At 42.9% G+C, this 26,924-nt stretch overlaps 2 protein-coding genes across 3 annotated transcripts in view; one reads left to right on the top strand and one right to left on the bottom strand.

Annotated features, from left to right (window-relative positions):
* On the top strand, positions 1–26,680 carry ABHD12B (abhydrolase domain containing 12B). 2 transcript variants are annotated; one of them, XM_084887760.1, is made up of 13 exons: positions 1–368; positions 4,963–5,090; positions 6,507–6,609; positions 8,440–8,559; positions 11,015–11,045; positions 13,899–13,944; positions 14,048–14,177; positions 14,859–14,896; positions 16,620–16,699; positions 23,126–23,208; positions 24,777–24,855; positions 25,848–25,966; positions 26,086–26,680. In XM_084887760.1, the coding sequence occupies exons 1-13, from the start codon at positions 145–147 to the stop codon at positions 26,111–26,113; spliced, it is 1,209 nt and encodes a 402-aa protein (XP_084743886.1). In that variant the 5' UTR covers positions 1–144; the 3' UTR covers positions 26,114–26,680. The 2 variants fall into 2 exon arrangements, with proteins under 2 accessions (XP_084743886.1, XP_084743887.1); XM_084887761.1 differs by lacking the exons at positions 4,963–5,090; positions 6,507–6,609.
* PYGL (glycogen phosphorylase L) overlaps positions 26,562–26,924 on the bottom strand; it is a 43,178-nt gene continuing 42,815 nt past the window's right edge. Inside the window, exon 20 of the mRNA XM_084886834.1 lies at positions 26,562–26,924. Within this exon, the coding sequence (XP_084742960.1) occupies positions 26,748–26,924 (177 nt within the window). The 3' untranslated portion in view covers positions 26,562–26,747.

The following is a 26,924-nucleotide window of genomic DNA, read 5'->3' as shown; positions in this document are numbered from 1 at the left end:
CCAGCCCTTGCCCGCGGCTGCCGCCCTGCCGGCGGCCTGCGCGGGGCCGGAGGGCGGGTTGGGCTGGGCCTGCGGGGGCGGAGGGTGCGGCCCTGGGTCCGGTGGCAGCAGCTCCCGCGGTGGCGGTTCGCGACGAGGCGCGCGATGGAGCCGAGCGCCCCGCAGCAGCTCCCGTGGCGGCCGTGCGCGATGGAGCCGCGCGAGGAGGAGCGCGGGGACGGGGAGGACTGCGTGGACCAGGAGGACCGCGGGGCCGAGGAGAACTGCGGGGACCAGGAGGACCGCGGGGACGGGGAGGACTGCGTGGACCAGGAGGACTGCGGGGACGCAGTGGCCGCCTGGTGGGACATGGTCGGGAGGAACGTGCGGTGAGTGCCGCCGCCACCTGTCCGCCCGGAGGAACGCAGTGCAGCCGGCCGCTCACGGAGGGAAGGGGAGGGCCAGGGAGGGCGCGGGGAGCGCGAGGCCCTCCTTGGGGCCAAGGGCAGGCACCTGGGCTCCCTGGCGGGCGGAGGGGGAGCTTCAGAGGCCCAGAGCCCTGTGATCGGGGCCCTTGGGATGACTCTTATCCTCAACCTCAGCCCCTACCGTGGCCAAGACTCCGGGTTTGATTTTTTAAGAACTATCCGTCTGGGCTTCTGAAATAGAGATACCAGAAAGATGGCTCAGCTTCCCCTCTCTTATCTGCCTGGACCATTATAGTCCATGTGGTATGCTTCGGTGGCAGCGCTTTAGGTGGTGTGTGTGTGTGTGTCTGGTGGAAGCTGTGGGGCAGGGCTGCTGGCTCTCTGGCTGTGGACTATCTGGCCAATATTTAAAGAGCAAACATCCCTCCACGATGCTGGAGATGAGCAGGACAGTGAAACCATCACCTGGCGTCACCTGGGCCATGTTCTTGCATCTTTTAAATCTGAACTGTCTGTGTGGATGCGTTTTTTGTTTTCCTCCTTCCAGGAACCCTTGGCTCAAACAGTTGCCTTAAACCACCTGAACCCTCCAGCAATCTATTACCAGCCTTGTTGGCATTGCAGCCAGGTATTGCTTGGAGACCCAGGACTCAGGAACTTGGGTATTTTGTTTTGTTGGTGTGGGAAGTTATTGGCATTTTTGTTTACTTAATATATATATATATATATATATATATATATATATATATAGTTATTGATTTCAAAGAGGAAGGGAGAGGGAGAGAGAGATAGAAACATCAAAGATGAGAGAGAATCATCGATCGGCTGCCTCCTGCACGCCCCATAATGGGGATCAAGCCTGCAACCCGGGCATGTGGCCCTGACTGGGACTCAAATCATGGCCTCCTGGTTCATAGGTGGACACTCAGCCGCTGAGCCATGCTGGCCAGGCTGTTTACTTTTGTTTTTGTTTAGTTTTGTTCATTATGAAATACACAAGACTCGCATCGACAAAGGAGACTTCACTTTGGGACGTCCAAGCGGTAAAGACAAACACGGATCTTGTCTTCTCTTCCTCCCGTGGCTCAGGGCAGGGAGCAGAGAGCAGTGCTCCGGGCCCAGCAGTGCAGGCCCTGCCCCTTGTGTGGGGTCTGAACACCAGTCAGAATATTCCAGCTGACAGCACTTTTCAAGCTTCCTATCCACGGGCCTTCTCTTCCTATAGGGCCCATTGTTCTGGGAAAACTGGCATTTACTGACTTTCTCCTTAGAGCTTTCTGTAGCGCTGATGGCTGACGGCTGACGGGTTAACATTTATTTGGCAGAGAATTAGAACTGCAGGTCATGCTTTTAGAGACCAAATGGCTTTTTTTTGAGACTGGAATGGAGATGGGGAATTGGGGACCCTCTAGGACGTGCTTTACTAATTACTAAAAAAATAAGTCTCAAGAGATGCTTCCCGAAGGAATAAAGTCCTAGCAGCGCATTTTTTGTCTGAGGTGAAAATTACTGGTCTAACTTGACATGGGCAGAGGCTGAGGCCCAGACCAATATCCAGAATGCCGGGCCGCTTTGTTTCTCAGAGCCGGTCACCAGAGCTCAGCTCACATCATGAAGGCTCGCTGGGCGCCTTTTCTTTCTGTTTCTACCTGTTGTTCCACAAATCTTTACGAGCTCAGCCTTGAGCTGGGCAGAAAGGAATGTAAGAGGAGCATTGCAAGCGGCGTGGTTCTTGTTGTCTGGAGCCTGGCCTTGAGTTGAGAGGTCAGGGCTAATGATGAGAAAACAATCAGACCACAATGAAGGCTCCGATTATAATTGGTGGGAGGGGTGAAAAGAGAAGAAAGGTCCCCATAGGAAGATCTGTTTAGAGTAAGGTGGCCAGACGTCCTGGTTTTGGCAGGACAGTCCTGATTTTTAACAATTTGTCCCGAGCCCCTCAGCGTTTTAAAAAAGTCCCGATTTTTGGAAAGATTTTTAAAACGCCGCGGGACGCGAGACAAATTGTTAAAAATCAGGGCTGTCCCACCAAAAGTGGGATGTCTGGTCACCTTAGTTTAGAGAGGCTCTGACAGAGAAGGGACAGCTGAGTGCATGGGAAGGGAGGGGACGGTCTGGTAGGGAGGAAAGAAGAAGGGAGGACGCAGATGTACCTTGCTGCTTGGTGATCAGTGCGTGTTGGCCGAATGAATGGGCGCCGATGGTGGTGGCTATGCAGCATGCCTTAGTATTTGGAATAGCTGTCTTGCCAAATGTAATTAGGTTTGGGCATCCCCAAGCTGGTTTGTAGACACCTCTGAGCACGAAGCATGGATGGTTTGCCCGGTAGCAGCTCAGGCCCCACCAGGTTTCTCCAGGAAGATGCATCCCGTTAGGTCCCGTGGCTCCTGCGGGAGGCTGTGCAGGTGCAGCTGCCGCTGATCAAAGGGCAGGCGAAGGAGCACAAGCATCCAGGTGGCTGTTTGATGTGGCTGCCCGTTAGCGGGGAGTGGGCTGATGCTCAAATAAGGTCTCTCAGCCACGGGTGACTTTTGATCCCCACCGATCTGGGGGAAGTCAAACTGACAATCCCCTCATTAAAAGCAGCGCTGTCCCTATGCCAAGGGGTCCGGCCACTCTGTTCTTTTCCACAGAAGTGCCTTCAGCTATTGGAGAGAAGGGTATGAATTATTCTTTAAAAAACAGGAACAAGTTTCCCTCTCCTGCCTCGGCCTCCCAAGCACCCCACTAATTTCAAAAGATAACTTGGCCGGAGCCTAACAGGAGGGGTAGCCGGAGTTCAGAGAGCCAAGGGAATGAAAGCGGGGGGGCTGGCCGACCTGGAGGAAGCATCAGAATTCCGATTGTGTTCAGTTCTGCCCGGTTTGGCTTGATCTGTGGCTCAAAGCGACTTCTCTAGGTTTTGATGTCTTATCTTTAAACTCAGAACAATAATGTCCTCTCCTTTCTACCACCTTCGTGGAGGCTATTTTAAAATATTATGCAACTGTCATTTTCATTTCTTTCTTGCTGGGTTCATGGTAGGCAGTTGCCTCTGTCTGACGTATATGAAGAGCTGTTCATTGCCCTTAGCCCACCTATCTTTTCCACTCCCTGCGGAGTTGTTGGAAATCCATCGGAAAATCATTATCTCCTCCTTCCAGGCCTCTCCCAAACGTTCTAAGCGCTCTGGCTTTTAAGTTATTAACACTGGAGGGACGTTTTCTTTTTTAGAGGTCATTCTTTGATACTTTGGTATCAGAATACTCCTGAGAATATAGGTGCAGGAAGTGGGGAGTAAGTGGGAGCAGGAAGGGACCCTGAGAGGGGGCGAACGTGCGGAATGCGAGAAGAGGGTCCGGAATCAGCCTTCTCCAAGAGCTGAGTTTTGCCGGAGACCAGCCTCTCCCCTGGGGCTCATGTTTGCTTGCGTGGGTGGCCAGATGAATTCCCAGGAGTGTGACAGCTCACGGGAGGTCATCACGGAACTCGGGGGTCAGAGAGACCTGGTCAGGTGGCTGTGTCACTCACTGGTTGTGTAATCTCGGGCAGGTCACTTAACTTGTCAGTCTTCTCATTTGAAGGAAGTACAGGTAACGATAGTTATCTTCTCTCTGCCTCTGGTCTAGGGGAAACAATTCATCAAAAGTGCTTTTCCGGGGCTCCAGTGGCGCAATCGGTTAGCGCGCGGTACTTATAAAAGTGCTTTTTCACATCCCTGACCGCACGGTTTGCTTACACGGAGCAGTCTTTACATTGACTGCTCACAGTAGGGAAAGGGATGTGGACAAAAACTGGAAACAGGAGGTGTTGACACTGATCTTGTTTCTCAAAGATCAAAGACAAGCATCTCTCTTGAGAGATGTGGCTAGAGACCGACATTAGTCATGGACAAATCATAATTTGTCTGCTGATGGCTCCCAGTTTAGGTGGCTTGTGACACAGGGAACAGTAGGATAAACAATATGCATGACCCCACTGTGTGCTCCCCTGAGCAGGCCCCAGCCCTGTTGTAGCCAACCTCCAGGTCCTCCCCTCTCCCCACTCTGCTCCTCGTGGTCCCTCTCAGCAGGGATGACACATCAGAAGTGGGGCTTTTCTCTTATCGGCTCATTTCTTCCTGAGACCCAGTCAGAAGAGTGATGATCTGATGATTATTTTCGTACTGCTTTAGCCTAAGAATGATAACTAACACATACAGCACTGAATTACGATATAATTAAAAACTGGGGCAACTGTTAAATTGAATTCTGGTTCCTGATGGCTTTGGGGTCCTTCTATGGGACTGCAGTGAGGGCATAAGCCTGGTGTCCCCTCCGCTCCTGTCCTGTCATGCTTGGGCTTTCCCACAGCTGGTTGGGGCCCTGCCCTATCGCTTTTCTCACCTGCTTCTCCTTAGTGCCTGCCCGGTCTTGATCTGCCCTAATTACATATAGTTCTGTGAATACTTACTAGTAAATGTCAAGTTATCTGTAATTTCTTGTGTTGGTCTCTGAAATTTGATTTGGACCTTAAGAGAAAGAACAAAACCTGGACTGATTTTTGAATACCCTGTTTGTTTCACGATGTCTTGCAGATCTATTCCACAATGCTGTGAAACACTCGGAAGAAAAATTGCCACTCAGTACAACAGCTTTACCAGTAAACCATTAAAAGAGCACATTTTCCCTCCTCTGATGGACATGCTAATTTATTTTAATTTTTGTAAGTATGCACCCTTCATGAATTTGCCTATATATTTTTCCCAAATAAGGAATTCACTGCCCCTAAAGTTGTGGGACAATGAGAAGACACGGCAGTTATAAAGTTGTGGTTCAAGTTAAATGGTCTGAAATCAATTTACTAATAATGGCTTTGGAGTTTGGCATAGGCCCTTGCAATCTGTTGGAGATAGAAAACCATGGCTTTGTGGGTAGTTTTCCAATTAAGGAGCCCTGACTTCAAATCAACTATTACTGCGAATGTTTTACTGCCTACTGTATTCTCTTTTTCACTTCCTCTTCTTGTCTATATATATATATATATATATATATATATATATATAGAGAGAGAGAGAGAGAGAGAGAGAGAGAGAGAGAAGTGCTGATGGTGGGATTCTATTTTCCCATGTCTTTTCCACTGAGTGCTATGTTAATCAATGCACTACAGAATCCTTCTAGTCCATGGGTAATATTCTCACCTACATGTCCCTAGGTGTTGTATGCTTATCCTGGACATTTCTCTTTAAAAAGTAACACTTGACAGTAGCAGAACACTCATTACCTGTTCTAGGTCCTCTTACCTTTTTAGAGAAATGGTCTCCTTTGCTTTTAGCTCCAGATAAGGATAAGGATTGAATAAATTCCCTGCTATGAGCTACCACTCACCAGTGCTATTTTAAAAATCTAGCTTTAAAGAATTTTTTTTGGCCAATTCTTCTATAAGCTAGTCCTAGTTTATAAAATAAAATACTTTGCTTAATTAAGAGTAACTACCATAGGAACAAAACTAGCATGTTTTCCTTTTAAACCAAAAGAAGAAAAGTAGTTTTGTCCAAATGGAAATCATGAAAGAGAAAAAAAAAGAAAAAAGAAAAACATACACCAATAAATGGAAAATATGAAGTAAGGAGGTTGAAATATATTAAATATAAAATAATTGCAAATATTTCAAGTTCATCAATGGAAAACCTAGAATCTCAGATTGGATTAAAAAAAAACAAACAACAACAACAAGTTCCAAGGATAAATAATCTTCATCAGACACACACACACACACACACACAAAAAAAAAAAATGACACAGAAAGATAGAAGAGTGAAAAAAGATAGACCAACTAACCATAGGTCAGAATAAAGCTGGGGTAAGTAGCTTAGTAACTGACAAAATAGAATTTATGGTAGCAAAATACTGTATAAGGGAAATTAGAGCATGAAAACATAACTATCATGAACACATGTGTACAAAATACCATGTCATTTAACAAAAAAGAGGTAAAATATAGTTGCTAAGAATTTAGCGTAGTAGCTTGCAACTGAGAAACATGTTAGCTACAAAACTACTTTTTTTTGATTGTGATAAAAAACAAACAAACACACCTGGGATTTGATGCTGGGAGATGATAATGATTTCTGCCTTCCAGTCAAAGCACCGTTTCTTGTGGACTTAAAGAAGCCGGAGTTAAAGATGCCTCACACAGTGAACTTCTATATCAAGGTTGAGCCTGGGGTGATTCTGGGAATCTGGTGAGTGACCTCCTGGACGCTGGGCTGCGTATGGACTTGGTGTTCGTGTTACCAGGGCAGGGGCGAGCAGTGCTGGGCTACTTCGGGGGAGAGGTTGGTGTCCTTGGAGGCACCCGGGAGCTGCTCCAGGCGCCTTCCCTTTGTATTGATACTTGACCTGCTTCAGGGAGCTTTCCAGGAACGTTACTTTGGAATGTGACAACTTTTTAGGTGTTGTGCTGCTTTGGGTCCTTCTCCAGGCTTGGAGGACCTGGCCCTGGCCCCTCCTCCTGACGTGTTCCACACCAACCACTCTTCCCATTCTGCTGCAGACCCACCGGCCTCCTTGCGTACAAAGCCACACTCTGTGTCTGCAACAATTCTATCGCCCTGCTCCTTCTGTCCTGCCTTCTTCCTAACTAACTGCCTACTCACCCTCTGGGTCTTAGGTGATTTTCAGGGAAGCTTTTCCTCATCTCCATTCTAGGCATATGTTACTGGCAGCCTGTATTTGTCCTTTGTGGCATTGATTCCCACTGTAATTTAAGAAATGTTTGTGTGATTATCTGTGTTTGTCTTCCCTTATAAGACTATGTCTTTTTTTTTAAATCCTCACCTGAGTATATGTTTTTTATTGATTTTGAGACGGAGAGAAACATTGATGCATGAGAGAAACATTTATTGGTTGCCTCCCATATGCACCCCGACTGGGGATCAAACCAGCAACCTTTTGGTGTATGTGATGACGCTCCAACTGACTAAGCCACCTGGCCAGGACCAAGATTATATCTTTCATCGGTGACTCTGTTGGTGGGTGTTCATTGCTTAGCACAGTGCCTGGCAACAAACAAATGTTTGCCAAACAAAGTCATGGACATTCTATTGCCTTTTAAATACACTAATCTCAATATCTTCTTTTGTTTGGTTCTACTACTGTTCTTGGCTGCCAATTTTCCAGTGCTGATTTATATTTCATCTCCCCAAATTTAATCATGTGATCATGGAATGTTTAGGAACCAATATATTCACATACCTTCTTCCTAAACTGCAGGGACAGTTCAGTTAAGAATACTGGAGTTTGACAATGTTTTTATTCTTTTTAAATATATATACATTTAAAAATCAATTATATATAATTGGTACCTGTCTTCTCAGTGCAGAGGCCTGGGATTTGCTGTGAGCCTTTCTGCCTCTAAAGACTTAGAGGACTGAGGACTTGTCAGTTCTCCAAGTCACCTTATGACATGTCATGTGGCAGTGTTTATATTTTCAGGGTTTATTCATTGGTTTAACAAGGTTGAGGGAGTGAAGCTCAGACAGGTGTTTACTAGTAAAATATCACAAAGTCACTGGGTTTATTGAGTAAAATAGCTTAGTTTCATGTGACAGTTCTTTTTTTCTCACCTAAACGGATTTCCCTGTAAATTCTTACCAACTTGTCTATTCAGCCAAAACAATAGCATGTACAAATATCTGTTATCTTTTACTTGTTTCCACTCAATGGACTGCGTTTTGGTGGATTGAACCCAAGAACTGCAGTGTTGGAAGATTATTAGGTGTGGGAGTCAGAAGAACTAAAACAGTAAATGGTAAAAAGGGGTTGTCTCTGTGCATGGGGGAGACGGGGTAGAGCAATAGGTGGTTTTCATTATAGGATTCTTTGTAGTATTATAATTTAATGTCTAGCATGTGCATATACTACTGAGATAAATATCTATATATGCAAAATTATCTATCTATCTATCTATCTATCTATCTATCTTATTGAGATAAGGAGTGTTTCAGACTTTGGCAAGGATGGGGAACTCTTCTCTCTGTCCATGTTTGTCAAAAACTTTCCTTGCTCTTCAGGCACACAGTTCCCAGCTGCCGGGGGGAAGATGCTAAAGGGAAGGATCGTTGCTGGTACGAAGCAGCCCTTCATGATGGCAACCCAATTATTGTCTATCTTCATGGCAGTGCAGAACACAGGTCAGTGGCTTTGCTTTGGGTATTCATTCATTCACTCATTCACTCATTCATTTAAAGACAGAGAGACAGAGCATTTCAGCTCTGTAAGGGAGTGAAAGGCAGGGCTCAGTTTTCAACTCTAAGCATGCCTCCGTGTATTTTTTTTCCTTTGATAAATTTTTAAAAATATATATTTTATTGATTTTTTTACAGAGAGGAAGAGATAGGGACAGAGAGCTAGAAACATCGATGAGAGAGAAACATGGATCAGCTGCCTCCTGCACAGCCCCTATTGGGGATGTGCCCGCAACCCAGGTACATGCCCTTGACCAGAATCGAACCTGGGACTTTTCTGTCCGCAGACCGATCTTCTATTCACTGAGCCAAACTGGTTTCGGCCTTTGATGAAATTTGATGCTGTTCTAGCAGTAGGCTTCTATTTAAAAACAAAATCCATATTTAGAATAATGCTGATCCTTAACTGAGAGGGATACTAATTTATAAGGTTTAGATATTAGTTTTCTAGGAATGCAGTGGTTCCTTTATTCCCTGAGTGTCTGATGGATTGACCCCATGGATGATTGGAAAGGGAATAGGCATGACATATGGGGGTAGGAAGAGCAATTTCCACATCAGTGGTCTTTTCACAGAAATACATGAAGACCCTTTTATTTAGCACAAATCCTATTAATCAACAGTATGGACTTCCAGTGATCACCTGGAATTCTGACCATAGGTACTGAATTCTAGCCCAGGATATTGATGCCCCAGCTTCCTCTCTGTGGTCCCAGCCTTGCTTTGTGACAAAGACCACCTCCCAGAAGCCTGGCTCTCCTTTGATGTGCTGCCAGAGCAATCAGTGGGCCTGGAATTGTGGTGGGTGATGCTTATCAGTGGTGACTGGCCACCTCAGCATGGGGGAGGGCAGTGTGCCTCACAGACCCGCTGACCTGGCTCTGTCTCCGGAGGGACACTTCAAACTAAGTGACAAGGCCTGGCATCTGTCCCTTGGCTCCCTTGCCTAAGTCTCTTTTTCTCACTGTCTTTTTCCTTCAGATGATGGCTTTCTCAAGACTTGCCATTGTTCAAGGGCTTTCTCTAGGTGTCCCTTTTAGAATCATATTTACAGATATTGGCTGAGAATTTACCGTTTTCCAACATGGTTTGACATAGGTCTGATAGTGCGGACTTGCACATGTGTCCCAATGCACCTGCTTGCAGATCCGGCCAATCACAATTTCTGTCTGCCCTGCTGGAGACTCTGCTATTGCTTCAGTCATCACAGATTCACTAGCTCAGGGGTCAGTCCCAGCTTCCTCCTGGCCCCTGCCCACAAGTCTCAACATGCGTCAGTAGTCCTGAGCTGAAAGGGGGCCAAACGGAGGTTATGGGGGACCTTGATGGAAACAGTGGTTCTAGATTTGGGATCCATAAAAGCCCTAGAAGGGCCATGAACCCCCTCCCAAAACTGTACATAAAATTTGAAGTGTAAGTAAATACCTTTTACCCTCTGGGAAATGGGTCCAGAGCTTCAACCACATGTTCAAAGGTTTATAAAACTTGGCTCTGAGACAAAATGTTAAAGAAGTCTCTGCCTTTTGAGTTATTGTTGCCTTCTGCTTCATTCACGTATGATATAGTTATTCTAGAAACCAATGTTTCTTGAACCAGGGACGTGAGTATCTGTAAGGTTTGAGGCGCAGGAAACTGACCACCAAGACGTTTTGAAGTAAAGTTTATTCCCCAGTAATGAGCGGGACTCATTACGGAGGTAGAGAAATCAGAATTGAAGGAGTGGGGAGGGGACAGGGGACCCAGCCGGGCTGCCGCCTGGACATGGATCAGCAGCACGTGGCTGGTCTGGGGGTCTTTTTAAGGGGAGAACAGGAGAGGGTTGGACCCAGGGCAGAACAGGAAGGGGTGGGCTCCAGGACACTTTGGCAGGCGCTGATTGGTGGTTCAGTGTCTTGGGGATGTCTCTGTGACAGATGCCAGTAATGTCATAACTCCAGTTGGGAGGAGGGAGAACCTGATAGTATCCTTTGCTTCATCGGACACTTGGTGGCTGGGTGGATGGGGACCAGACAGATCTTAGAGCAGCGAATCATCCTATGTTCTAAGAAGCCACTTTCTGGGACTTCCTTCCCGTTAGCTTCTGAAAGTGTTAGAAATAAGGTTTGCTGTGCAGGAGTGCGAGGAGATGGGTTTCATGCTTAGTCATCAAATGCTATGACAAGGAGTGGAGATCTGGCACCCGGCATTCATGCAGAGGAGCTGGGCAGCAGCGGGGCCATCAATCATTCTCTGACACATCTGTTCTCCTTTCTCCTTGTTATTTATTTCTCTGACCCGAAGAAGAAAGGTGTGAGATCAAATGGCAGCAGCATGATAGCGACTTTTACTGAATTTGTCTTCCCAGTTCCTAAATCTTGTTCTCTCTCTCTCTCTTTTTTTTTTCTTTTAACCTTTTCTACAGGGCAGCTCGTCACAGGCTTAATCTAGTAAAGGTATGTCTGAAGGGGCCCCGAGGCACCCATTTTATGTCTCCATGTCTCCATGTATTCTTTTCTGGGCTAGGGCTGTGGATCTTCCTCAGCTTCGGCAAGGTTATCGACTGAGAGCTCCCCAGAGTGGGTTTGGTGTCTGCGGCCCAAAGTCCCATGAGTGAGTGGACTTTTCTTCCAGCCTTGACCATGGGGGATCAAAATAGACGTGACTATCTCTGAGTCCCAAAGCGCTTTCACGAATGCATTGCCTTCATTAGCAGATGGAGTTGATGACATATTTGTTTGCCTTTCTGAGGCTGGGGGATGGATTGAGAGCTGATAGCTCAATTGATGTTTCTTTCTTTTCCGATTTAACCCACTGGAATTAATAATCATTCTAAGTGTGTATACATTTTGGGGACACCCTGTACTAGGTGCAAAAGTCACTCCTACAAGAAACAACCGTTTCTGTGATACAAGGTAAAGACGTAGAGCGTCTGTTTTTAAGTCATTCACCCTGGCTTCAGCTCCATGAAGGGTTTTGCAGCGTGGATGGTGGCCACACTCAACTGTCCTCGCCTGCTCCAGGACTGCAGTTTGCGGGGGCAGCCCCTAGCATTTCCAGGTGTGAGGGAGCGGGCAGGCTTTGCACTCACCGTCTCTGCCTCTGACTCAGAGCCGGTCAGGCAGGTTGTTGATCCTCTCCCACATGCCAGTTGGGTAATTTTTGCCGCAGGTGACCAGGCAGCTTGTCCAATTACTGACCACAAGACCTGATCTCGCCTGTCACGTGCCAGCTCCCACCTCCACTCTTTCTTGATTTAACAGTAAGAGTGGGGCCCAGAATCCCCAGCCCCTTCTTCATCCTCCCTCCCCCATTCAGACAGGAAGCTCCTCTCTCCACTGCCCCTCAGAGCTGCCTCTGGCGGAGGAGTGGTGGGCTGGATACAGTTTTGCCTGGGGTGGTGATGCCCATTAGTGTTTAAGTCTGCTCTCCACCCTGCACCCCTCTCTTTGCACTTCCCACAGGGGATGGTGGTGAAGCTGATGTGTCCCTCCCACTCTTGGCAGAGCTGGGAGATCCCTTGTGTGCACAGAAGGAAGAGTTGGCGGTGTAGTCAGGTGTAGTCATCCCCGTGGCAGCAGGGGTGGGTGGGAAGGTATGATGGCACTTCTTCCCCGGAGCGGATTCTGGATACCACAGCCACAGTCCTCATCTCCCAGCCTGACCGCGCCGCCTGGGCTCTTCATTTACTTATTTGGATAGGTGGTGACTTCGAAATGAAATTGCTACAGAAAACTTTAAGCATTAAGTTTATTCTTCTTTGGGATTTTTTTTTCCCCCTAGAGATAAATTCTTAGATTCTGTTGCTGTTGTTATTCTTGAGTTGGATTGTCAAATGGTCCTTCAATTTACAGTGTCACAAATAACACACGAATATTTCTATTTCCCTGGATGCTTAACTGCCCTGCTTCTTAGATAACTTTTTTTTTTTTGAATGGATGTATCAATAGTTTAAATAGGTATTAAAAGGTTACATTTATTTTCTCATTATCAGTTCTATTTTTTAAAATATATTTTTATTGATTTCAGAGAAGAAAGAAGAGGGAGAGAGAGAGATAGAAACATCAGTGATGAGAGAGAATTATTGACTGGCTGCCTCCTGCATGCCCCCTACTGGGGATTAGTCCAGCAACCCAGGCATGTACCTTTGACCAGAATCAAACCCGGAACCCTTCAGTCCACAGGCTGATGCTCTGTCCACTGAGCCAAACCAGCTAGGGCTATCAGTTCTGTTTGTATGTAAAAGTTCATAATGAGTTTCAGCCACCCACATCCACCCACAGCCGCGGGAGAGGAGGCACGGTATTTGGACACAGGCAGGCCCAGGTGTGAATCTTGGTTCTGCCTGTAGACATTTGGGTGACCAAATACGAACAGATTATCTAAACTCTCCACGGCTCAGTTTCTGTATCTGTTACATGGGGAGAATACCGACCTTATGGGACTACTGTGAGAATTTAGTTTTAAAAGTGTCTGTACAGTAAACTTTGTCCTTTTTTCTGTCTATCTTTGTAATTCAAAGTTATGTTTTCATATTCTTTCCTCGTTTGTCTACATAGGGTTTGGCAGTAGTTTGATATCGTCCAACCATCTCTTTATCTTTGATTGATATTAACTCTTTATCTATTTATCTATAATAATAAAAAGGGTAATATGCTAATTAGACCAGATGACCTTCTGGAGGGAAGCCACCCAGGTCCCAGGTGCCTGCTGGTGGCCGGAGGAGGGAAGCCTGGATCCTGGGTGTTGGAGGGAAGCTGGAGCCGGCAGCCGGGAGAAGGAAAGCCTTCTTTTGCATGAATTTTCGTGCATCAGGCCTCTAGTATTCAATATAACGATCTCCCCCTTATTTGATTGCCTCTACTACAATTCTGTATAGAGTTCTTATTCTCAAGGGAATTCTTAAAAAGGACATTTACTATGTACCAAGTTATTTTAATATGTCATCTCATGTAATCTTCCAACAATCCTAAAGGCAGCTACTATTGTTTTTCACTTTTCAGAATAATATTGGTATATTTAAATGTTAACTGGCTTGCCCAGAGTCACAGAGCTGGCAAGTGCCCCAAGGTCACGGAGCTAGCAAGTGGCAGAGCCACACTGGGACCCAGGCTGTCGGACCCAGACTGCCACACTGCGCTCCTTACTTCCCATTGAGTCTGGCCATCTCAAGATTGAAGGAAAACACCAGATTTCAAAAATAAATCTTTTCCCTACTTATTTATTAAAGTGTCACGAGGGTTATGGAAATGCCAAACCTTTTCTGTCTGCGTCTTCTAATGGAAGATAACGGCTCCTTTGTCATCTAGGTGCTGAGCGATGGTGGCTTTCACGTCTTGTCTGTTGACTACAGAGGTATGTGCTAAGATCAGTGCACAGATTTTTCCAGAAGCAGGAGGCTTTCCGTGATTCCCACTTTGGAGGCGGTGATACTGTGTTTGCCTTTTCTTGCTGCCAGGGTTCGGGGACTCTACGGGTAAGCCCACAGAGGAGGGACTGACTGCGGACGCTATTTGTGTTTATAAGTGGACCAAGGCAAGAAGTGGCTCCACCCCCGTGTGCCTCTGGGGCCACTCTCTGGGTACAGGGTAAGTGGGGTCTGCCGATGGGTCCATGGGGCGGGGGGTCCTTGGGTCTCCAGGCAGGAGTGAGCCCTGAAAGGACCAATGCCTTAACCCAATGGTCGGCAAACTCATTACTCAACAGAGCCAAATATCAACAGTACAACGATTGAAAATTCTTTTGAGAGTCAAATTTTTTAAACTTAAACTTCTAATGCCACTTCTTCAAAATAGACTTACCCAGGCCGTGGTATTCTGTGGAAGAGCCACACTGAAGGGGCCAAAGAGCTGCATGTGGCTCGCGAGCCGCAGTTTGCCAACCACGGTGCTAGGGCAGTGGTCGCCAACCTTTCGGACCTCACGGACCACCAGTGGCGACAGAGACTCTCTGCTTCTCTCACTTCCCACATGTGGCTGGAAACCTTGCCCTCTCGGTGTGTCTGTTTGTAAAACACGGGAGCCCTACAGTAACCTGTGACTCTGAAGCCCATTGCAGAGCTCTCCTTGAGAGTTTTAAGGAAAAGCGTTCTTAATTTAGAGTCAGGGGACCCCTGGAAACCCTGTGCAAAATGCTGTGTCTATGTGCATTTTCTATCCAGAGCTTCCAGAGCTTCCATCAGATGCTCCGGCTGGGTGTCCCATTTTGTATCATTTACTTGACCTTTAAGTCACGGCTTCACATATGCCCTAATTTTCATTGCTTTCCAGAGTTGTAACGAATGCCGCAAGAGTCCTGGAAGAGAAAGGTACTATCCAATGATTCGTGGTATAATTTCCTGGCTGGAGATGGGGAACTGAAAAGAGTCAAGAGACTACTGGGCACACTTCCAACATGGAGACACTAAAGCACCCCAACTTTAGGCAGTTTCTGGTCATGCAGCAAACGTTCATTTTTCTCTCCATTTAACAAAAAAAAACAATAGTTGTTTTTCAAGATGATGAAATTAAAAAATAAATACCAAGGAGAGACTTAAAATTACCTTTGAAAGAGCCCTCATTGTGAAGTGATAATCACTGTTATTATGGAGCCATTTGGGTCACAGGAGAGGAAAATAATGCGTATGGAATAACAGGCAGGGCTCGCTCCCTGCAGCCCTTCTTACATAATATTTATGTCAGCATTTCTAAAAGTGTCCTGAGAACTGCCTGTATCAGAATCTCCTGGGGATGCTTTTTTTTTTTTTTTTTTTTTTTTTTTTTTTTTTTTTTTAAACACAGGTTTCCTGGATCTATTTTCATGACTGGAATCTCTGGGAATAGGACAAGGTGACTTTGACAACATTAAAAGCTTGTAATCGCTTGCATCACATCTTAAACTTTACTTGGCAATACAGGTCAGGTGGAGTTACGTAAACATTTTAAAACAAGTCACCTGCTATTCACAATCTTAATTACATATGTAAATAAACTAAGCATTATTTCAATGCTCCTCTAAGCTCTCATAGCTCCCTGTCACTTCCTTCACAGTGTTGACTCTGTTATAGTATCTGAACTAAATTCTCACATACATGAATACTTCACTTCCTGGATAATGCAGTGACCTTGGAACACTCTGGTTCCATCCATTTCCTCAGCTTATGAACTCTTGCTATCATGTATTTTAATTTACTCTGTACACACTCCATAAAACATTATTCTTCTTACATTATAAAAGCCAATATTTAGATTTACTTTTCTTTGCTCTTTATTAGTTTCAGCATTTTTCTGTTTATACCTGGGATTTTTGTTCTGCCTGTCTATTGGTGATGAATTCTCTCAGTTTTGGTCTGAAGATGTCTTTATTGCATTTTCATTCTTTAAGGATATTTTCACTGGGCATAGAATTCTAGGTTGGCAATAATTTTATTCCAACACGTTGTTCAGGGTTTCACTGTTTTATTAGGAATTCAGCTGCCAGTCTTACTGTTGCTCCTTTGAAGAAAATGCTTTTTTCTCTGACTGTTCTTGAGATTTGCTTTTGGTCTTGGCTTTACAAAATCTCACTGATTTAGCAGCCCTCAGGTGCCTTCAAACACACACATACACATGCACATCTCCTCTGACACACATTTTCTAATTGTTCTCAGAGAAAGTGTTGGCCAAAACAACCTAATCAGCCTCTGGCACATTCTTAACAGTGAACCTCAGAACAGTTTTCCTTCCCGTAGTACTTTGCTTTCTGAAATTACCCAAGGCTTGATGATCTGGTTTTGTTTTAGAGGAAGGTGCTGGTTTGCAACTACCATGTGCAGGGAAATCTCTTGGTTGGTGGGTGGGGGAGCTTGTTAGAAATGCACATTCTCACCCCCCCCCCCACCCCTCACCCCCCTTAAGATTCTGACTTCTGATTCAGTAAGTCTGGAGTGGGGTCCAGGAATTTGCATTATTAATAAGTTTCACAAATGATGTACAAGACCTTTAGTATCCCTTATTTAGGGAAGGTGATATTTAAATATGCTAGGGGAGTTATTTCTTTTTTATATTTTCAAGGATCCCCAGTTGATGCTATTATTCTGGAAGCTCCATTTACCAACATGTGGACTGCAAGTATCAATTATCCCTTGTTAAAGGTGAGTCTCTTATTCATCTTCACAAGATGTCAAAGTATTTCCACACATTTATGTTTCTTAACCACATTCTTTTTCTTAATTAGTTTTATATGCCTCTAAGTTATTCTAACTTGAGATAGGTTATTAGCCAGTTGTAATTAAAGAAGAGCATGAATCCTGGCTTTTGGAGTTGGTAGTCCTTTTATTTTCTTCTAATAGATTGAGTAGCTTATTAAAAGCCAAAGTTTTATCTTTTATAATTTTTAATAAACAAGTTAGTTTTATCTATTTATTATTTACCTATTTATTATTCATAATTTGATGAGAAGACAGCCTCTAGAGCATCCAAGGAAGCTGATGAATGATTTTATACAGTATCCCATGTAGAGGAGACAGTCTTTCCAAGAAGATAAGTTATAAGGAATTGGGCAACAAGTTTATCCAAATTTTATAATTTTATTTCAAGCCCAATGCTCAATTGCGTATAGTCATACATCCATATAAATGTTAGCAAATGAGTGAAAGGGAGGAAGAGAAGTGGGGAGAGAGAGGGAGGGAGGGAGAGGAAGAGAGAGAGAGAGAGAGAGAGAGAGAGAGAGAGAGAGAGAGAGAGAGAGAGAGAGAGAGAGAGAGAGATTCTTAAAAGGAATACATGACCACACAATTTAGATTGTTGTCTAATGTTGGAAGGCAATGTAGTGCACTTTTCTCCAGCTGTCTACTTTTGGAATCTTTTGTACAATAAACCCTCTTACAACATCCTGGAATTTGCTTAACTGTTTCAGAGAAAGGCAGTGCATTACTTCTGTGACAGCTATTTCACAGAATCACAGAATCTTGAAAATGTCTAAACTTCAACTCAATACAGGAATCGCCTCTATAACAAGCATGTCAAACTCAAAGGCTAACACAGGCCATATAAACAAGGTTTAAGTTTATATGAGCTGCAAAAAAACAAAAGCTTCAATTTCATAGAAACGGAATTTATTTAGATAGAGACATGCTGAATACAAAGGGCTAAAATAAATGAGTAATCCTTAATGTAAAATAATAGAACATTTTAATAAAAATTAATATTTTTTTCTTGAACATTAACTTATCAGATACTGAATAACTGCAGAAATTAGTAAGCGTAATGCAAATAAACCTATTATTCTTGTTTGCCGAAAGTGAAATATTTATTGTTGTACACACCAAATGTCAGTCCAAGTCTAATGATGTGGCAATCAGCTGCTAAAATATTCGCTGCTAGTATTAGTGAGGAGAAATGGTGCACCTGCGCATAAGGGAAATGAATGCAACATGATTATAGTAATAAATAATTAATGAACATTGTAGTTTGTTATTAATAATTATGTATAACAGGATATTGTAAAAATAAAGTTACAAATTTTTTATTAAAATGTTTCTTACATAGCATTGTATTGGCTGGGCTGCAAAAATATATATGGGCCGTGAGTTGGACATGCTTGCTCTACAATCTAAAATACTGAATGCTGAGTAACTTAAGATTTAATAAATACAACATTTTCAATTGGTTCTAGATGACTGAATATTCATTTTAAGATAACCATTACTTGATCATCTATTATATTACTCCAAGTAATTACTAATAAACAAGAACTTTTGGTATTTTGCAATTCAGATACAGTACAGTCTTTCCACTTTTGCTTCTTTTTTAAAATTTTATAATTTTGAAAGTTAACGTAATAGAGAAAATACAGGATATAGCAAATATAAACTGAACACCTAAGTCAAAATGTAACCAACCTTGCCCTAGCTGGGGCGGCTCAGCTGGTTGGAGCATCGTCGATCCCCCATCAGGACATGTGCCCAGGTTTCCAGTTCCATCCCAGTGGGGGCACATTGAGGAGGCACCAGACTGATGTTTCTCTCTCACATTGATGTTTTTTTCCTCTCTCTCTCCCTTCTTCTCTATAACAATAAAAAAATTAACCAACATGCAAATCAAGAAATTAGCATCACCAGAAGACTCATCTGTACGTTACTTTTTAATCTAATAATTTTAGCTGTAATCCTTAGCCTGAACTTTATGGTAATCACATCCATCATTTTCAGTTCTATGAGTGACAGCCACATATTTTTTTCTTTATAGTGTTACCACCTATGTGTGCATCTCTAAGCAGTATAGCATTGTTTGTTTTTAAACTCTACATTTTAGAATTATATAGGATGTATTCTATTTTTTCACCCAACATATATTGTATTAGTAGGATTTTATCCATGAAGTATAGCTGTAATTTGATCATTTTCATTGTTATGTAGTATATTAGTGTATAAATATAGTACAATTTATTGATCTAATCTATGGTCTGTAGACATCTGAGTTGCTTTTTATTTGGGATAGTTAATAACATCATTGTTATAAGTATTCTTGAACATGTATTCTCTAAACTTGTGTACATATTTCAATGGAGTATGCATTGGGAGTGGAACTGCAGAATAATAAGGTATGCATAAGTTCAGCTTTAGTAGTTAGAGTGCCAAGCAGTTTTTCAAGGTGACTTTGCCATTTTACTCTCCACTTACCATACAAGAGAGTTCAATTGCATCATATCCTTGCCCTCATACTGCCATCTCATTGTGGTTTTAATTTGCATTGGATGACTAATGGAGCCAGGCATTTTCCCATATGTTTATTAGCCACTTAGATATCATCTCTTGTGACATACTTGTTCATGTCTTTTGCTCATTTTCAAATTGAGTAGTCTTTTCATTTGTAGAAGTTCTTCATAGGGTAAGTCATTAAAATTATTTGTTTTTCCAATATATTCTATTTTTTGCTTTTAAACAAATATTTGTTTTGCTTTTTTACTCCCTCAGTGGTATCTCATAATGAAGAGATATTCCTATATTTCGATGTGAACCAGTTTACCAACATTTTCTAATGGTTAATACTTTTTGAGTCCTGTTTAATAAAACTCTGCTTAAAGTTATAAAGATACTCTTCTGTGCTGTCTTCTTGAAATTGTTTTACCTTTTACATTTAGAGCCATATCCCAGGTATGTATTTTTGCATATGTAGGATGTATAAATTCTTAGAGCTTTCCAGTTGGCTCACTGCCATTCACTAAATGGACCTTACCCATCACTGCGGTGCCAATGTCTGTATATACCAGTATCTCTCTCTACATATATTCATAGGTCTGTTGGAGATTCTCACATCTCTCCCATGTCTATTGTCCATGCTCATATGAATACTAGAATCTCTTAATGACTATAGCTTTATAATATGTCTTGATATCTAGTGAACTTCTTCAGCTTTGGTCTTATTCAAGACCATTTTTGACCTTTTGCATTTCCACATATATTTGGAATATACTTGTCAATTTCCCAAAATTAAGTTAATTATTGTATTATTTTTCCATACCAACAATGGCAAACCTATTTTTGGCTAATCCTGTACACTCTGTATGATTTTAGCGATTGAAATCTGCTCAGAGTTGTTTTATGTCCCAACAAAGGGTCAATTTTGGTAAATGTTCCATATGTTTGAAAAGAATGTGGTCTGTTATTTTGGGTATGCTGTTCTAATGTGTCAGTTAGACTGTTAATCATGTTATTTGATTCTTCTATATCCTTACTGATTTTTTTGACTATTTGTTTTATCAGTTGCTCAAGGAAGAATATTAAAATATCTCACCATTATTTTGGAGTTGTTTATTTCTGTTTTAGTTCTGTCAATTTTTGCTTTAGTTTTTTTTTTTTAGGTTATATTTTTAGGAATATACACTTAATAATGTAATTGTATATCTTTTATGTGAGCTTATCCTTTCATGTATCTGGCATTTTAAGAATATTTATCTGGTGTATCCCAGAACAGAGAGGAGGCAGGGAGACCCAATTAGGAGCCCAGGCTGTGCTCTGGGCTGGAGGGGGTGCTATGACCTCTGAGTCTCAAAGGGCACCTGTGCTGGGAGGAGTGAGGAACAACAAAGCAGATTATTGGCTTGGGCCAGCTTTCTTCTCTCTCCTTTGGAATTTGAGATGAATTGCTGAAGGGCTTCTCTTATTGACTTTCCCTCTGAGGAGTCCTGATTCCAGGGGTGGTGGAATCAGAAGACAAAGAAAAAGAAAACAAAACAAGAAATCTTGCCCTTAGTGTGGGTGAAAGGCTGGCAAAGGGAGAAAGGGAAGGAGAGGCAGTGTTGGGATCTGCAGACTGTACCTGAATGCAAATCACTTGCTCTGGGACCAGGCAAAAAACGCCGGCCAGACAGACCCCACCAAACCACGGAGGTTCCTGAGGCCAATGCCGGCAGCCGACATCTGTCTTCACTGCAGATCTGTACCCATTTCCTAACCAATTCCCCACAATTTACCCAAGTTCCTGACAGTTTACCCAATGTCATGACTTACTTTTTAAAACCAGAAAAAGGTTTTTGTTTTTTTTTAAGTTTATTATATTTAGAAAGTTACTATTCTCTGTTACTATAGTTCATTGAGGGAGACTACAACAAGTTACATTCGATAGCAGCTAACTCTAATTTCTCTGTACTCCTAAAGGAGCAGTGATATGTATAATCTAAAAATGGCTTCTATGGTGAACATAATTCTTTTCTTTTTGAAATCGTGAAGCTGAAGTTCATATTTACTGGCCACAGCCTAGCAATTCTGTTCCCATTTGCTTCCCTAGGCAACATCCTATTTTATTACAACCCCCTTCCCACTCCCCTCTCTTCTAAGGAATAAAATCTGAGTGAAATTCACTCACTCACAGGAAGATGAAAAGCACTGATGATAGCTTAAAGTGTACGCCAGGGATATTTACATAATAGACTCATTCCATGTGTTACAAATATTTAATAGGTACCAGGACATTTTGTAGGTTCTGGAAGTACCACAGAGAATAAGAAAGCTGTGGTCCATCCTCCTATGATGTTTACATACTTTGAGAGACAGAAGACAAGTACTAGTACTAGTCCACAACACGAGGATTTTCACTAGAGAGAAGTGCCGTGAAAGTTATAATGTATGTGACAGGGAATGGCTGGGTGGTGGGAGGTCAAGGTTCCGTAGTTGTTAGCGAAAACTGCTCTGAAAATATCATCTGAGCTGAGACTTGCAAGACAAGGAGCCAGCTTTCACGGGGAAATGTGGAGGACTCGGACTGAGAGAAAAGCAAGGAAAAGGGCCCTGGGGTGGGATCGAGGCTGTTCCAGGAACAGAAGGCAGCTGGGCCTGACCTGGAGAGGGAGGGCGTAGTGACGGATGAGGCTGGAGATGGAGGCAGCAACCGGATCGTGGGATCGTGGCAGGCCTCGAAGGCCGAAGTGACACTGGGTGAAATCCAAGTGCCTTTGGAGGGTGTGAAGCAAAAGAGTGACAGGATGTGACTGGCACCTTGTTAAAGCCATCACTGCTTTCCCCAGGGGAAATGGACTACAGCGGGGAGAGGGTGGAAGCAGAGGGTCACTCGCAGTTGTTGGTGTAATTCAAGCAAGAGAGGAAAGGTGGGTTAGGATGGGTGACAGGGAATGGAGAGAAATGAATGTGTTCGGGGTATAGTTTGGGGGTAGAATTGAAGTTGGTGAGGAAGGGTTTTTGTCCCTTCCTTGTTTTTAGTTGAAATGAATGCTTTTAGGCATATAATTTACCTAGTGACCTCATCAAAATACAATAAAGCCGACTTAACTAGATACAGGGGTCCTCAAACTTTTTAAAGTGGGGGCCAGATCACGGTCCCTCAGAGAGCTGGAGGGCCGGACTATATGAACTACTAATTCCTACTGTAACACCTCAGCTGCGCTCACTGCCCAAAAAACCTGGCAGGCCGGATCAGACTCCTCTGCGGGCCGCATGTGGCCCGCGGGCCGTAGTTTGAAGACCCCTGATTACTAGAATTTAAGTCACTGGAATTTGCCATTAAAAAGGAAATTCAGTATGTTTAGAATGTAATTGTTATATTTGGAGTTGGTGGTCATTTTAAAACCTAACATGCCTTTTAAAACAACTGCAATATTAATTCAACAGTTTGTAACATTCAGATCCTTTAAAACTAGTTATATGTATTGTTACTTTCAACAGGGTTTTTTGACTAATCAGAATATTCTGTTCCCCAACTAAACCAGTTAGTTATATTCACTGTAGAAGCAATTTTTAGATTATGAATATCACTGCTTCTTTCAGAATATGAAGAAATAAGTTAATAGTGCTGTTTGTATTTTAAAGAAAGGACAGTCAGTGAGGGTCTGTGGATGGTGGGATTATGTGTGATTTGTTTCTTCAGTTTCCTTTTGTATTTTCCAAATTCCCTACAAAGATATGAATTACTTTTACAATCATAAAAATTTTGCTTTTTTTTTTTCAAGTTTATTATATTTAGAAAGTTACTCTCTATAGTATCATCATTCATGGTGGAAAACTACAACAAATTATATAGCTGCAGGCAAAGTTTTAATTGTTTTTTTCCCTTTAAAAAAACAGATTTACGAGAAACTTCCAGGATTTTTACAAACACTTATGGATGCTCTGAGAAAAGACAAAATAGTCTTCCCTAATGATGAAAAGTAAGCTAATGATTAAAAATGTCCATTGTTCTATTACTCTGCGTGTACGATTCCGGTGGTGGGGGTGGGTTGTGACGATCATGTGACTTACTGGATGGGTAGATGAGAATCTGAAAGACTAGATGAGAATTTGCAGGTGGGCATAGGATTTAGAGTGCTGTATCTACAAGTTTTTAGTATTTGGCATTTTCCTTATGACTTCTTTGATGACTTTACAGATTCAATATTTTCTCTGAAGTCATAAAGGGAGCTGTAGATTTAGGGATTCCTGACTTTAGGCCTTATTCCGCACATAACTAAAATCTATCTACTATTCAGCCTAGTAACCTGACAGCAAATCCAATGAAAAGAACATGGCAAGTTTCCCTCTCATAGTTGGAGAATTTGAGCACCTGCAAATATGTAGTTGTTATCAATATTTTTATATTTCAACACACTTGAGGGATATAACATGCTCAGGAGTAACAGCAGTTCACTGGCATGGATGGACGGTATCAGAATGGGGTGGGGGAGGGAAGTGTTGTTTGAGAATGTCATTGCAGTCAAGAACGAACATTCTTCATGCCACAGCCTTTTTGAAAGGCTTCCTCCAGAGTAGGAAGTTGACCAGGAAGCTAATCAAACCCATTAATTAGATGTTCATCCTGAACATTTATAGGGAAAAGTAAAGAAACTGTCACAAGGATTTCTATTTTGCCCTGTGGTAGTTCTTGTTATTTTGGGTTCTTTAGTTTTAGAGTCTTTTATTTTTATTTTTTAAAGTTTTTATTGATTTTTTTTTAAAAGAGAGAGAGGGGAAGAGAGAGGGAGAGAGAGAGAGAAACATCAATCGTCTCAATGTATGCACCCTGAATGGGGATCAAACTTGCAACGTGGGTATGTGCCTTGACTGGGAATCAAGCAGGTGACCTATTGGTGCATGGGATGATACTCAACGACTGAGCCATATTGGCCAGGGCTCATTTATTTATTTAAAATATATTTTATTGATTTTTTACAGGGAGGAAGGGAGAGGGATAGAAAGTTAGAAACATCCACGAGAGAGAAACATCAATCAGCTGCCTCTTGCACACCCCCCATTGGGGATGTGCCCGCAACCAAGGTATATGCCCTTGACTGGAATTGAACCTGGGACCCTTGAGTCTGCATGCTGACGCTCTATCCACTGAGCCAAACCGGTTAGGGCAGGGCTCTTTTAATTATAATATTCCAAGTATTATGATATTAGGTGGAGTAAGGAAAAAGATAAGGTTTTTCTAATTTTCTACAAATTTAATACTTCAGTGTTCTTTATTATTTTAAAAGAAAATCACATGGAAGTAGATTAAATTAATTAGATACCTAATTAAACTACATGAGTACATAGGAGAAAGAGACTATTACCCAAAAGAAAAATAAGTTACTGTGTGAAGTTTGTTATATATGAAGTTGTTATGCCTGGGAGGGAAGGAAAGAGAATTCCTGTATTTGGGCAATCCTCATGTTTTGGTAAAGCTTTAACTTGGAGGAGGAGGAGAAGTCCTAGCGGTAATTCTTGAACTGAATGCTTTTCTTCTACCTGTTCCTAGTGTAAAATTCCTGTCTTCCCCCATCCTCATCCTTCATGGCGAGGATGACAGAACAGTGCCTTTGGAGATTGGAAAACAGGTAACTGTGAACTGAGTCCTGACTGAGACATATTGTTCTTATTTCACCATCTTCTCTTCTAGTCCAACTTTGATGAGAGCCCAAAGGAGGGTCTCTGACATTCTAAGGGATTCTCTACACCCATAATAACCATGCTGCCTGGTGTATACAGTACGCATCCACGCTAATCGCTCCAAGGAGCATTTGTGGTGGACCCTGACTCCTCATTTGGGGTCTGTGAACCTGGAAGTGTTGTGGGGACCCAGGATACTATAGGGACATGTCTCTTTCCTGTAGTGGCTCTAAAAATGGGGAGGCAATTTCTTTCCTTTTAACCAAAGTGCATTCATTACAATTCCTTGTCTCCTCACAGGGAGGTATGGACAGTGGAAGGAGGTCCTATCGGCATTCTCTACTAGTCAGTCATGCAGCTTTCAGTCCTTTAGTTGTAGAGGCAGCCAGTTGGGAATGTGGAGAGTCTTCATGTCTCTGACCTAATGAGACTAACTCCTCAAGCTGGCTGTTTCTGTACCGCTGTAAGAAAATCAGCCTAGCTAAGTGAAATAAGCCAGGCAGAGAAAGATAAATATCACATGATCTCACTCATTTGTGGAAAATAATGAATGGCATAGACTGATGAACAAGAACATACACAGAGACTGAGAAACGTCGATCAGAACGTCAAACCTCAGGGAAGATGGGGGTCAGTGGGAATAAGGGGGAGAGATCAACCAAGGGACTTGTGTGCATGCATATGAGTCTAATCAATGGACACAGACAGTAGAGGGGTGGGGCATGAGTGGGAGGTGGGGAGTAATGGGGAAATAAGGACACATATGTAAAAAAAATTTAAAAAAGTAAACAACAACAAAAGAAGGAAAGAAAGGAAGGAAGGGAGGAAGGAAGGAAGGAAGGAAGGAAGGAAGGAAGGAAGGAAAAAAGAAAGAAAACCAGCCTAGATAAACAACAGTCCTGATGGTCAGCCTTAAGTCTGTTTTTCTGTGCCCTTGCAGCTCTATGAAATTGCGCACAATGCATACAGGAACAAAGACAGGGTCAAGATGGTGATCTTTCCTCCTGGCTTCCAACACAACCTGCTTTGTAGGAGCCCCACCCTGTTAAAAACCGTGAGGTAAGAGTAGCTTTGCTAAATGTGATTTTTCTCCCCTACAGGCAATTAGGGCTGATCTGGCTTACGTGGGCCTCGAGGTGGGGGAAGCAGGTGATCTGATCTAGGTCCTCTTTCTGCAGAGAGTTCCTGAGCCAGCAGTGGGCGTGAGGTCGGAGAGCAGCAGAAACCTCCCTTGAAGACTTGTTCCAAACAGCACCTGTGATGTGTACTTCTTGTATAAAACTGTACCGGGAGGCTTGGATGAGCCAAAGTCTACCAGGCACCTGCCAGCTACAAAGCATGGATGCTGGGTGGAATGGAATGCTGTCATTGAGTTCATGGAGCATGCTCAAACATCACTGTGGAGAACCAGAATTTGGTAAAAACTGGATCCCATATAAAAATGTGCAGTTACCGAACACCCTGGGCTATCTGTGAAGCAGGTGTAGTCTTTGTTTGGACTTGGGTAGCCGTGTAAGAAAGGTGCTCCGATGTAGTCAAATAATTTGAGTTTTAGTTTATTTAAATGGCATTAAAAAGTTCCACGCATTTTTCTAGGGGAAGGTCCTCGAATGCTACTCAATTTGTTATAAAATAATACCTTTTGACACTCAGGTAGCTCTGGAAATTCATACTTTATTTTTAGCTCTAATACAGTTATACACTCTCCCTGCCCAATCCCCAGAGATACTTAACTGGATCGTTAGCTAACAAAACAAAATAAAAATCAAAGAATGTTGCAAAAAGGTTCAAGTCCAATAAGAAACTATTTTTTTTTTTTTTTTTAGGGACACTTTACAACTTACTTTCCATTGGCCTTGTACACCCCATTGCTAGGTTCATTGGATAGGGAAATCTTTATATCTGAAGGCTCCATGTTCCAGATGTCCTTGGCATACTCCTTAATTGTCCGGTCACTGGAGAACTTCCCCGAGGCAGCTATATTTTTGAGTACCATCGCGTTCCAGGCCTTTGGATT

This window comes from Pipistrellus hanaki, assembly GCF_964339955.1.
Source record: "Pipistrellus hanaki genome assembly, chromosome: 1".
Taxonomy (NCBI): domain Eukaryota; kingdom Metazoa; phylum Chordata; class Mammalia; order Chiroptera; family Vespertilionidae; genus Pipistrellus; species Pipistrellus hanaki.
This window is presented reverse-complemented; position numbering and strand designations above follow the sequence as displayed.

What these genes read in the sequence shown, in the direction of transcription:
- ABHD12B (XM_084887760.1), top strand. Translation starts at nt 145, where the DNA reads ATGGAGCCGAGCGCCCCGCAGCAGCTCCCGTGGCGGCCGTGCGCGATG. An exon ending in CATGGCAGTGCAGAACACAG is followed by an intron (nt 8,560 to 11,014) that starts GTCAGTGGCTTT and finishes CCTTTTCTACAG; the next exon opens with GGCAGCTCGTCACAGGCTTA. An exon ending in CTTGTCTGTTGACTACAGAG is followed by an intron (nt 13,945 to 14,047) that starts GTATGTGCTAAG and finishes TCTTGCTGCCAG; the next exon opens with GGTTCGGGGACTCTACGGGT.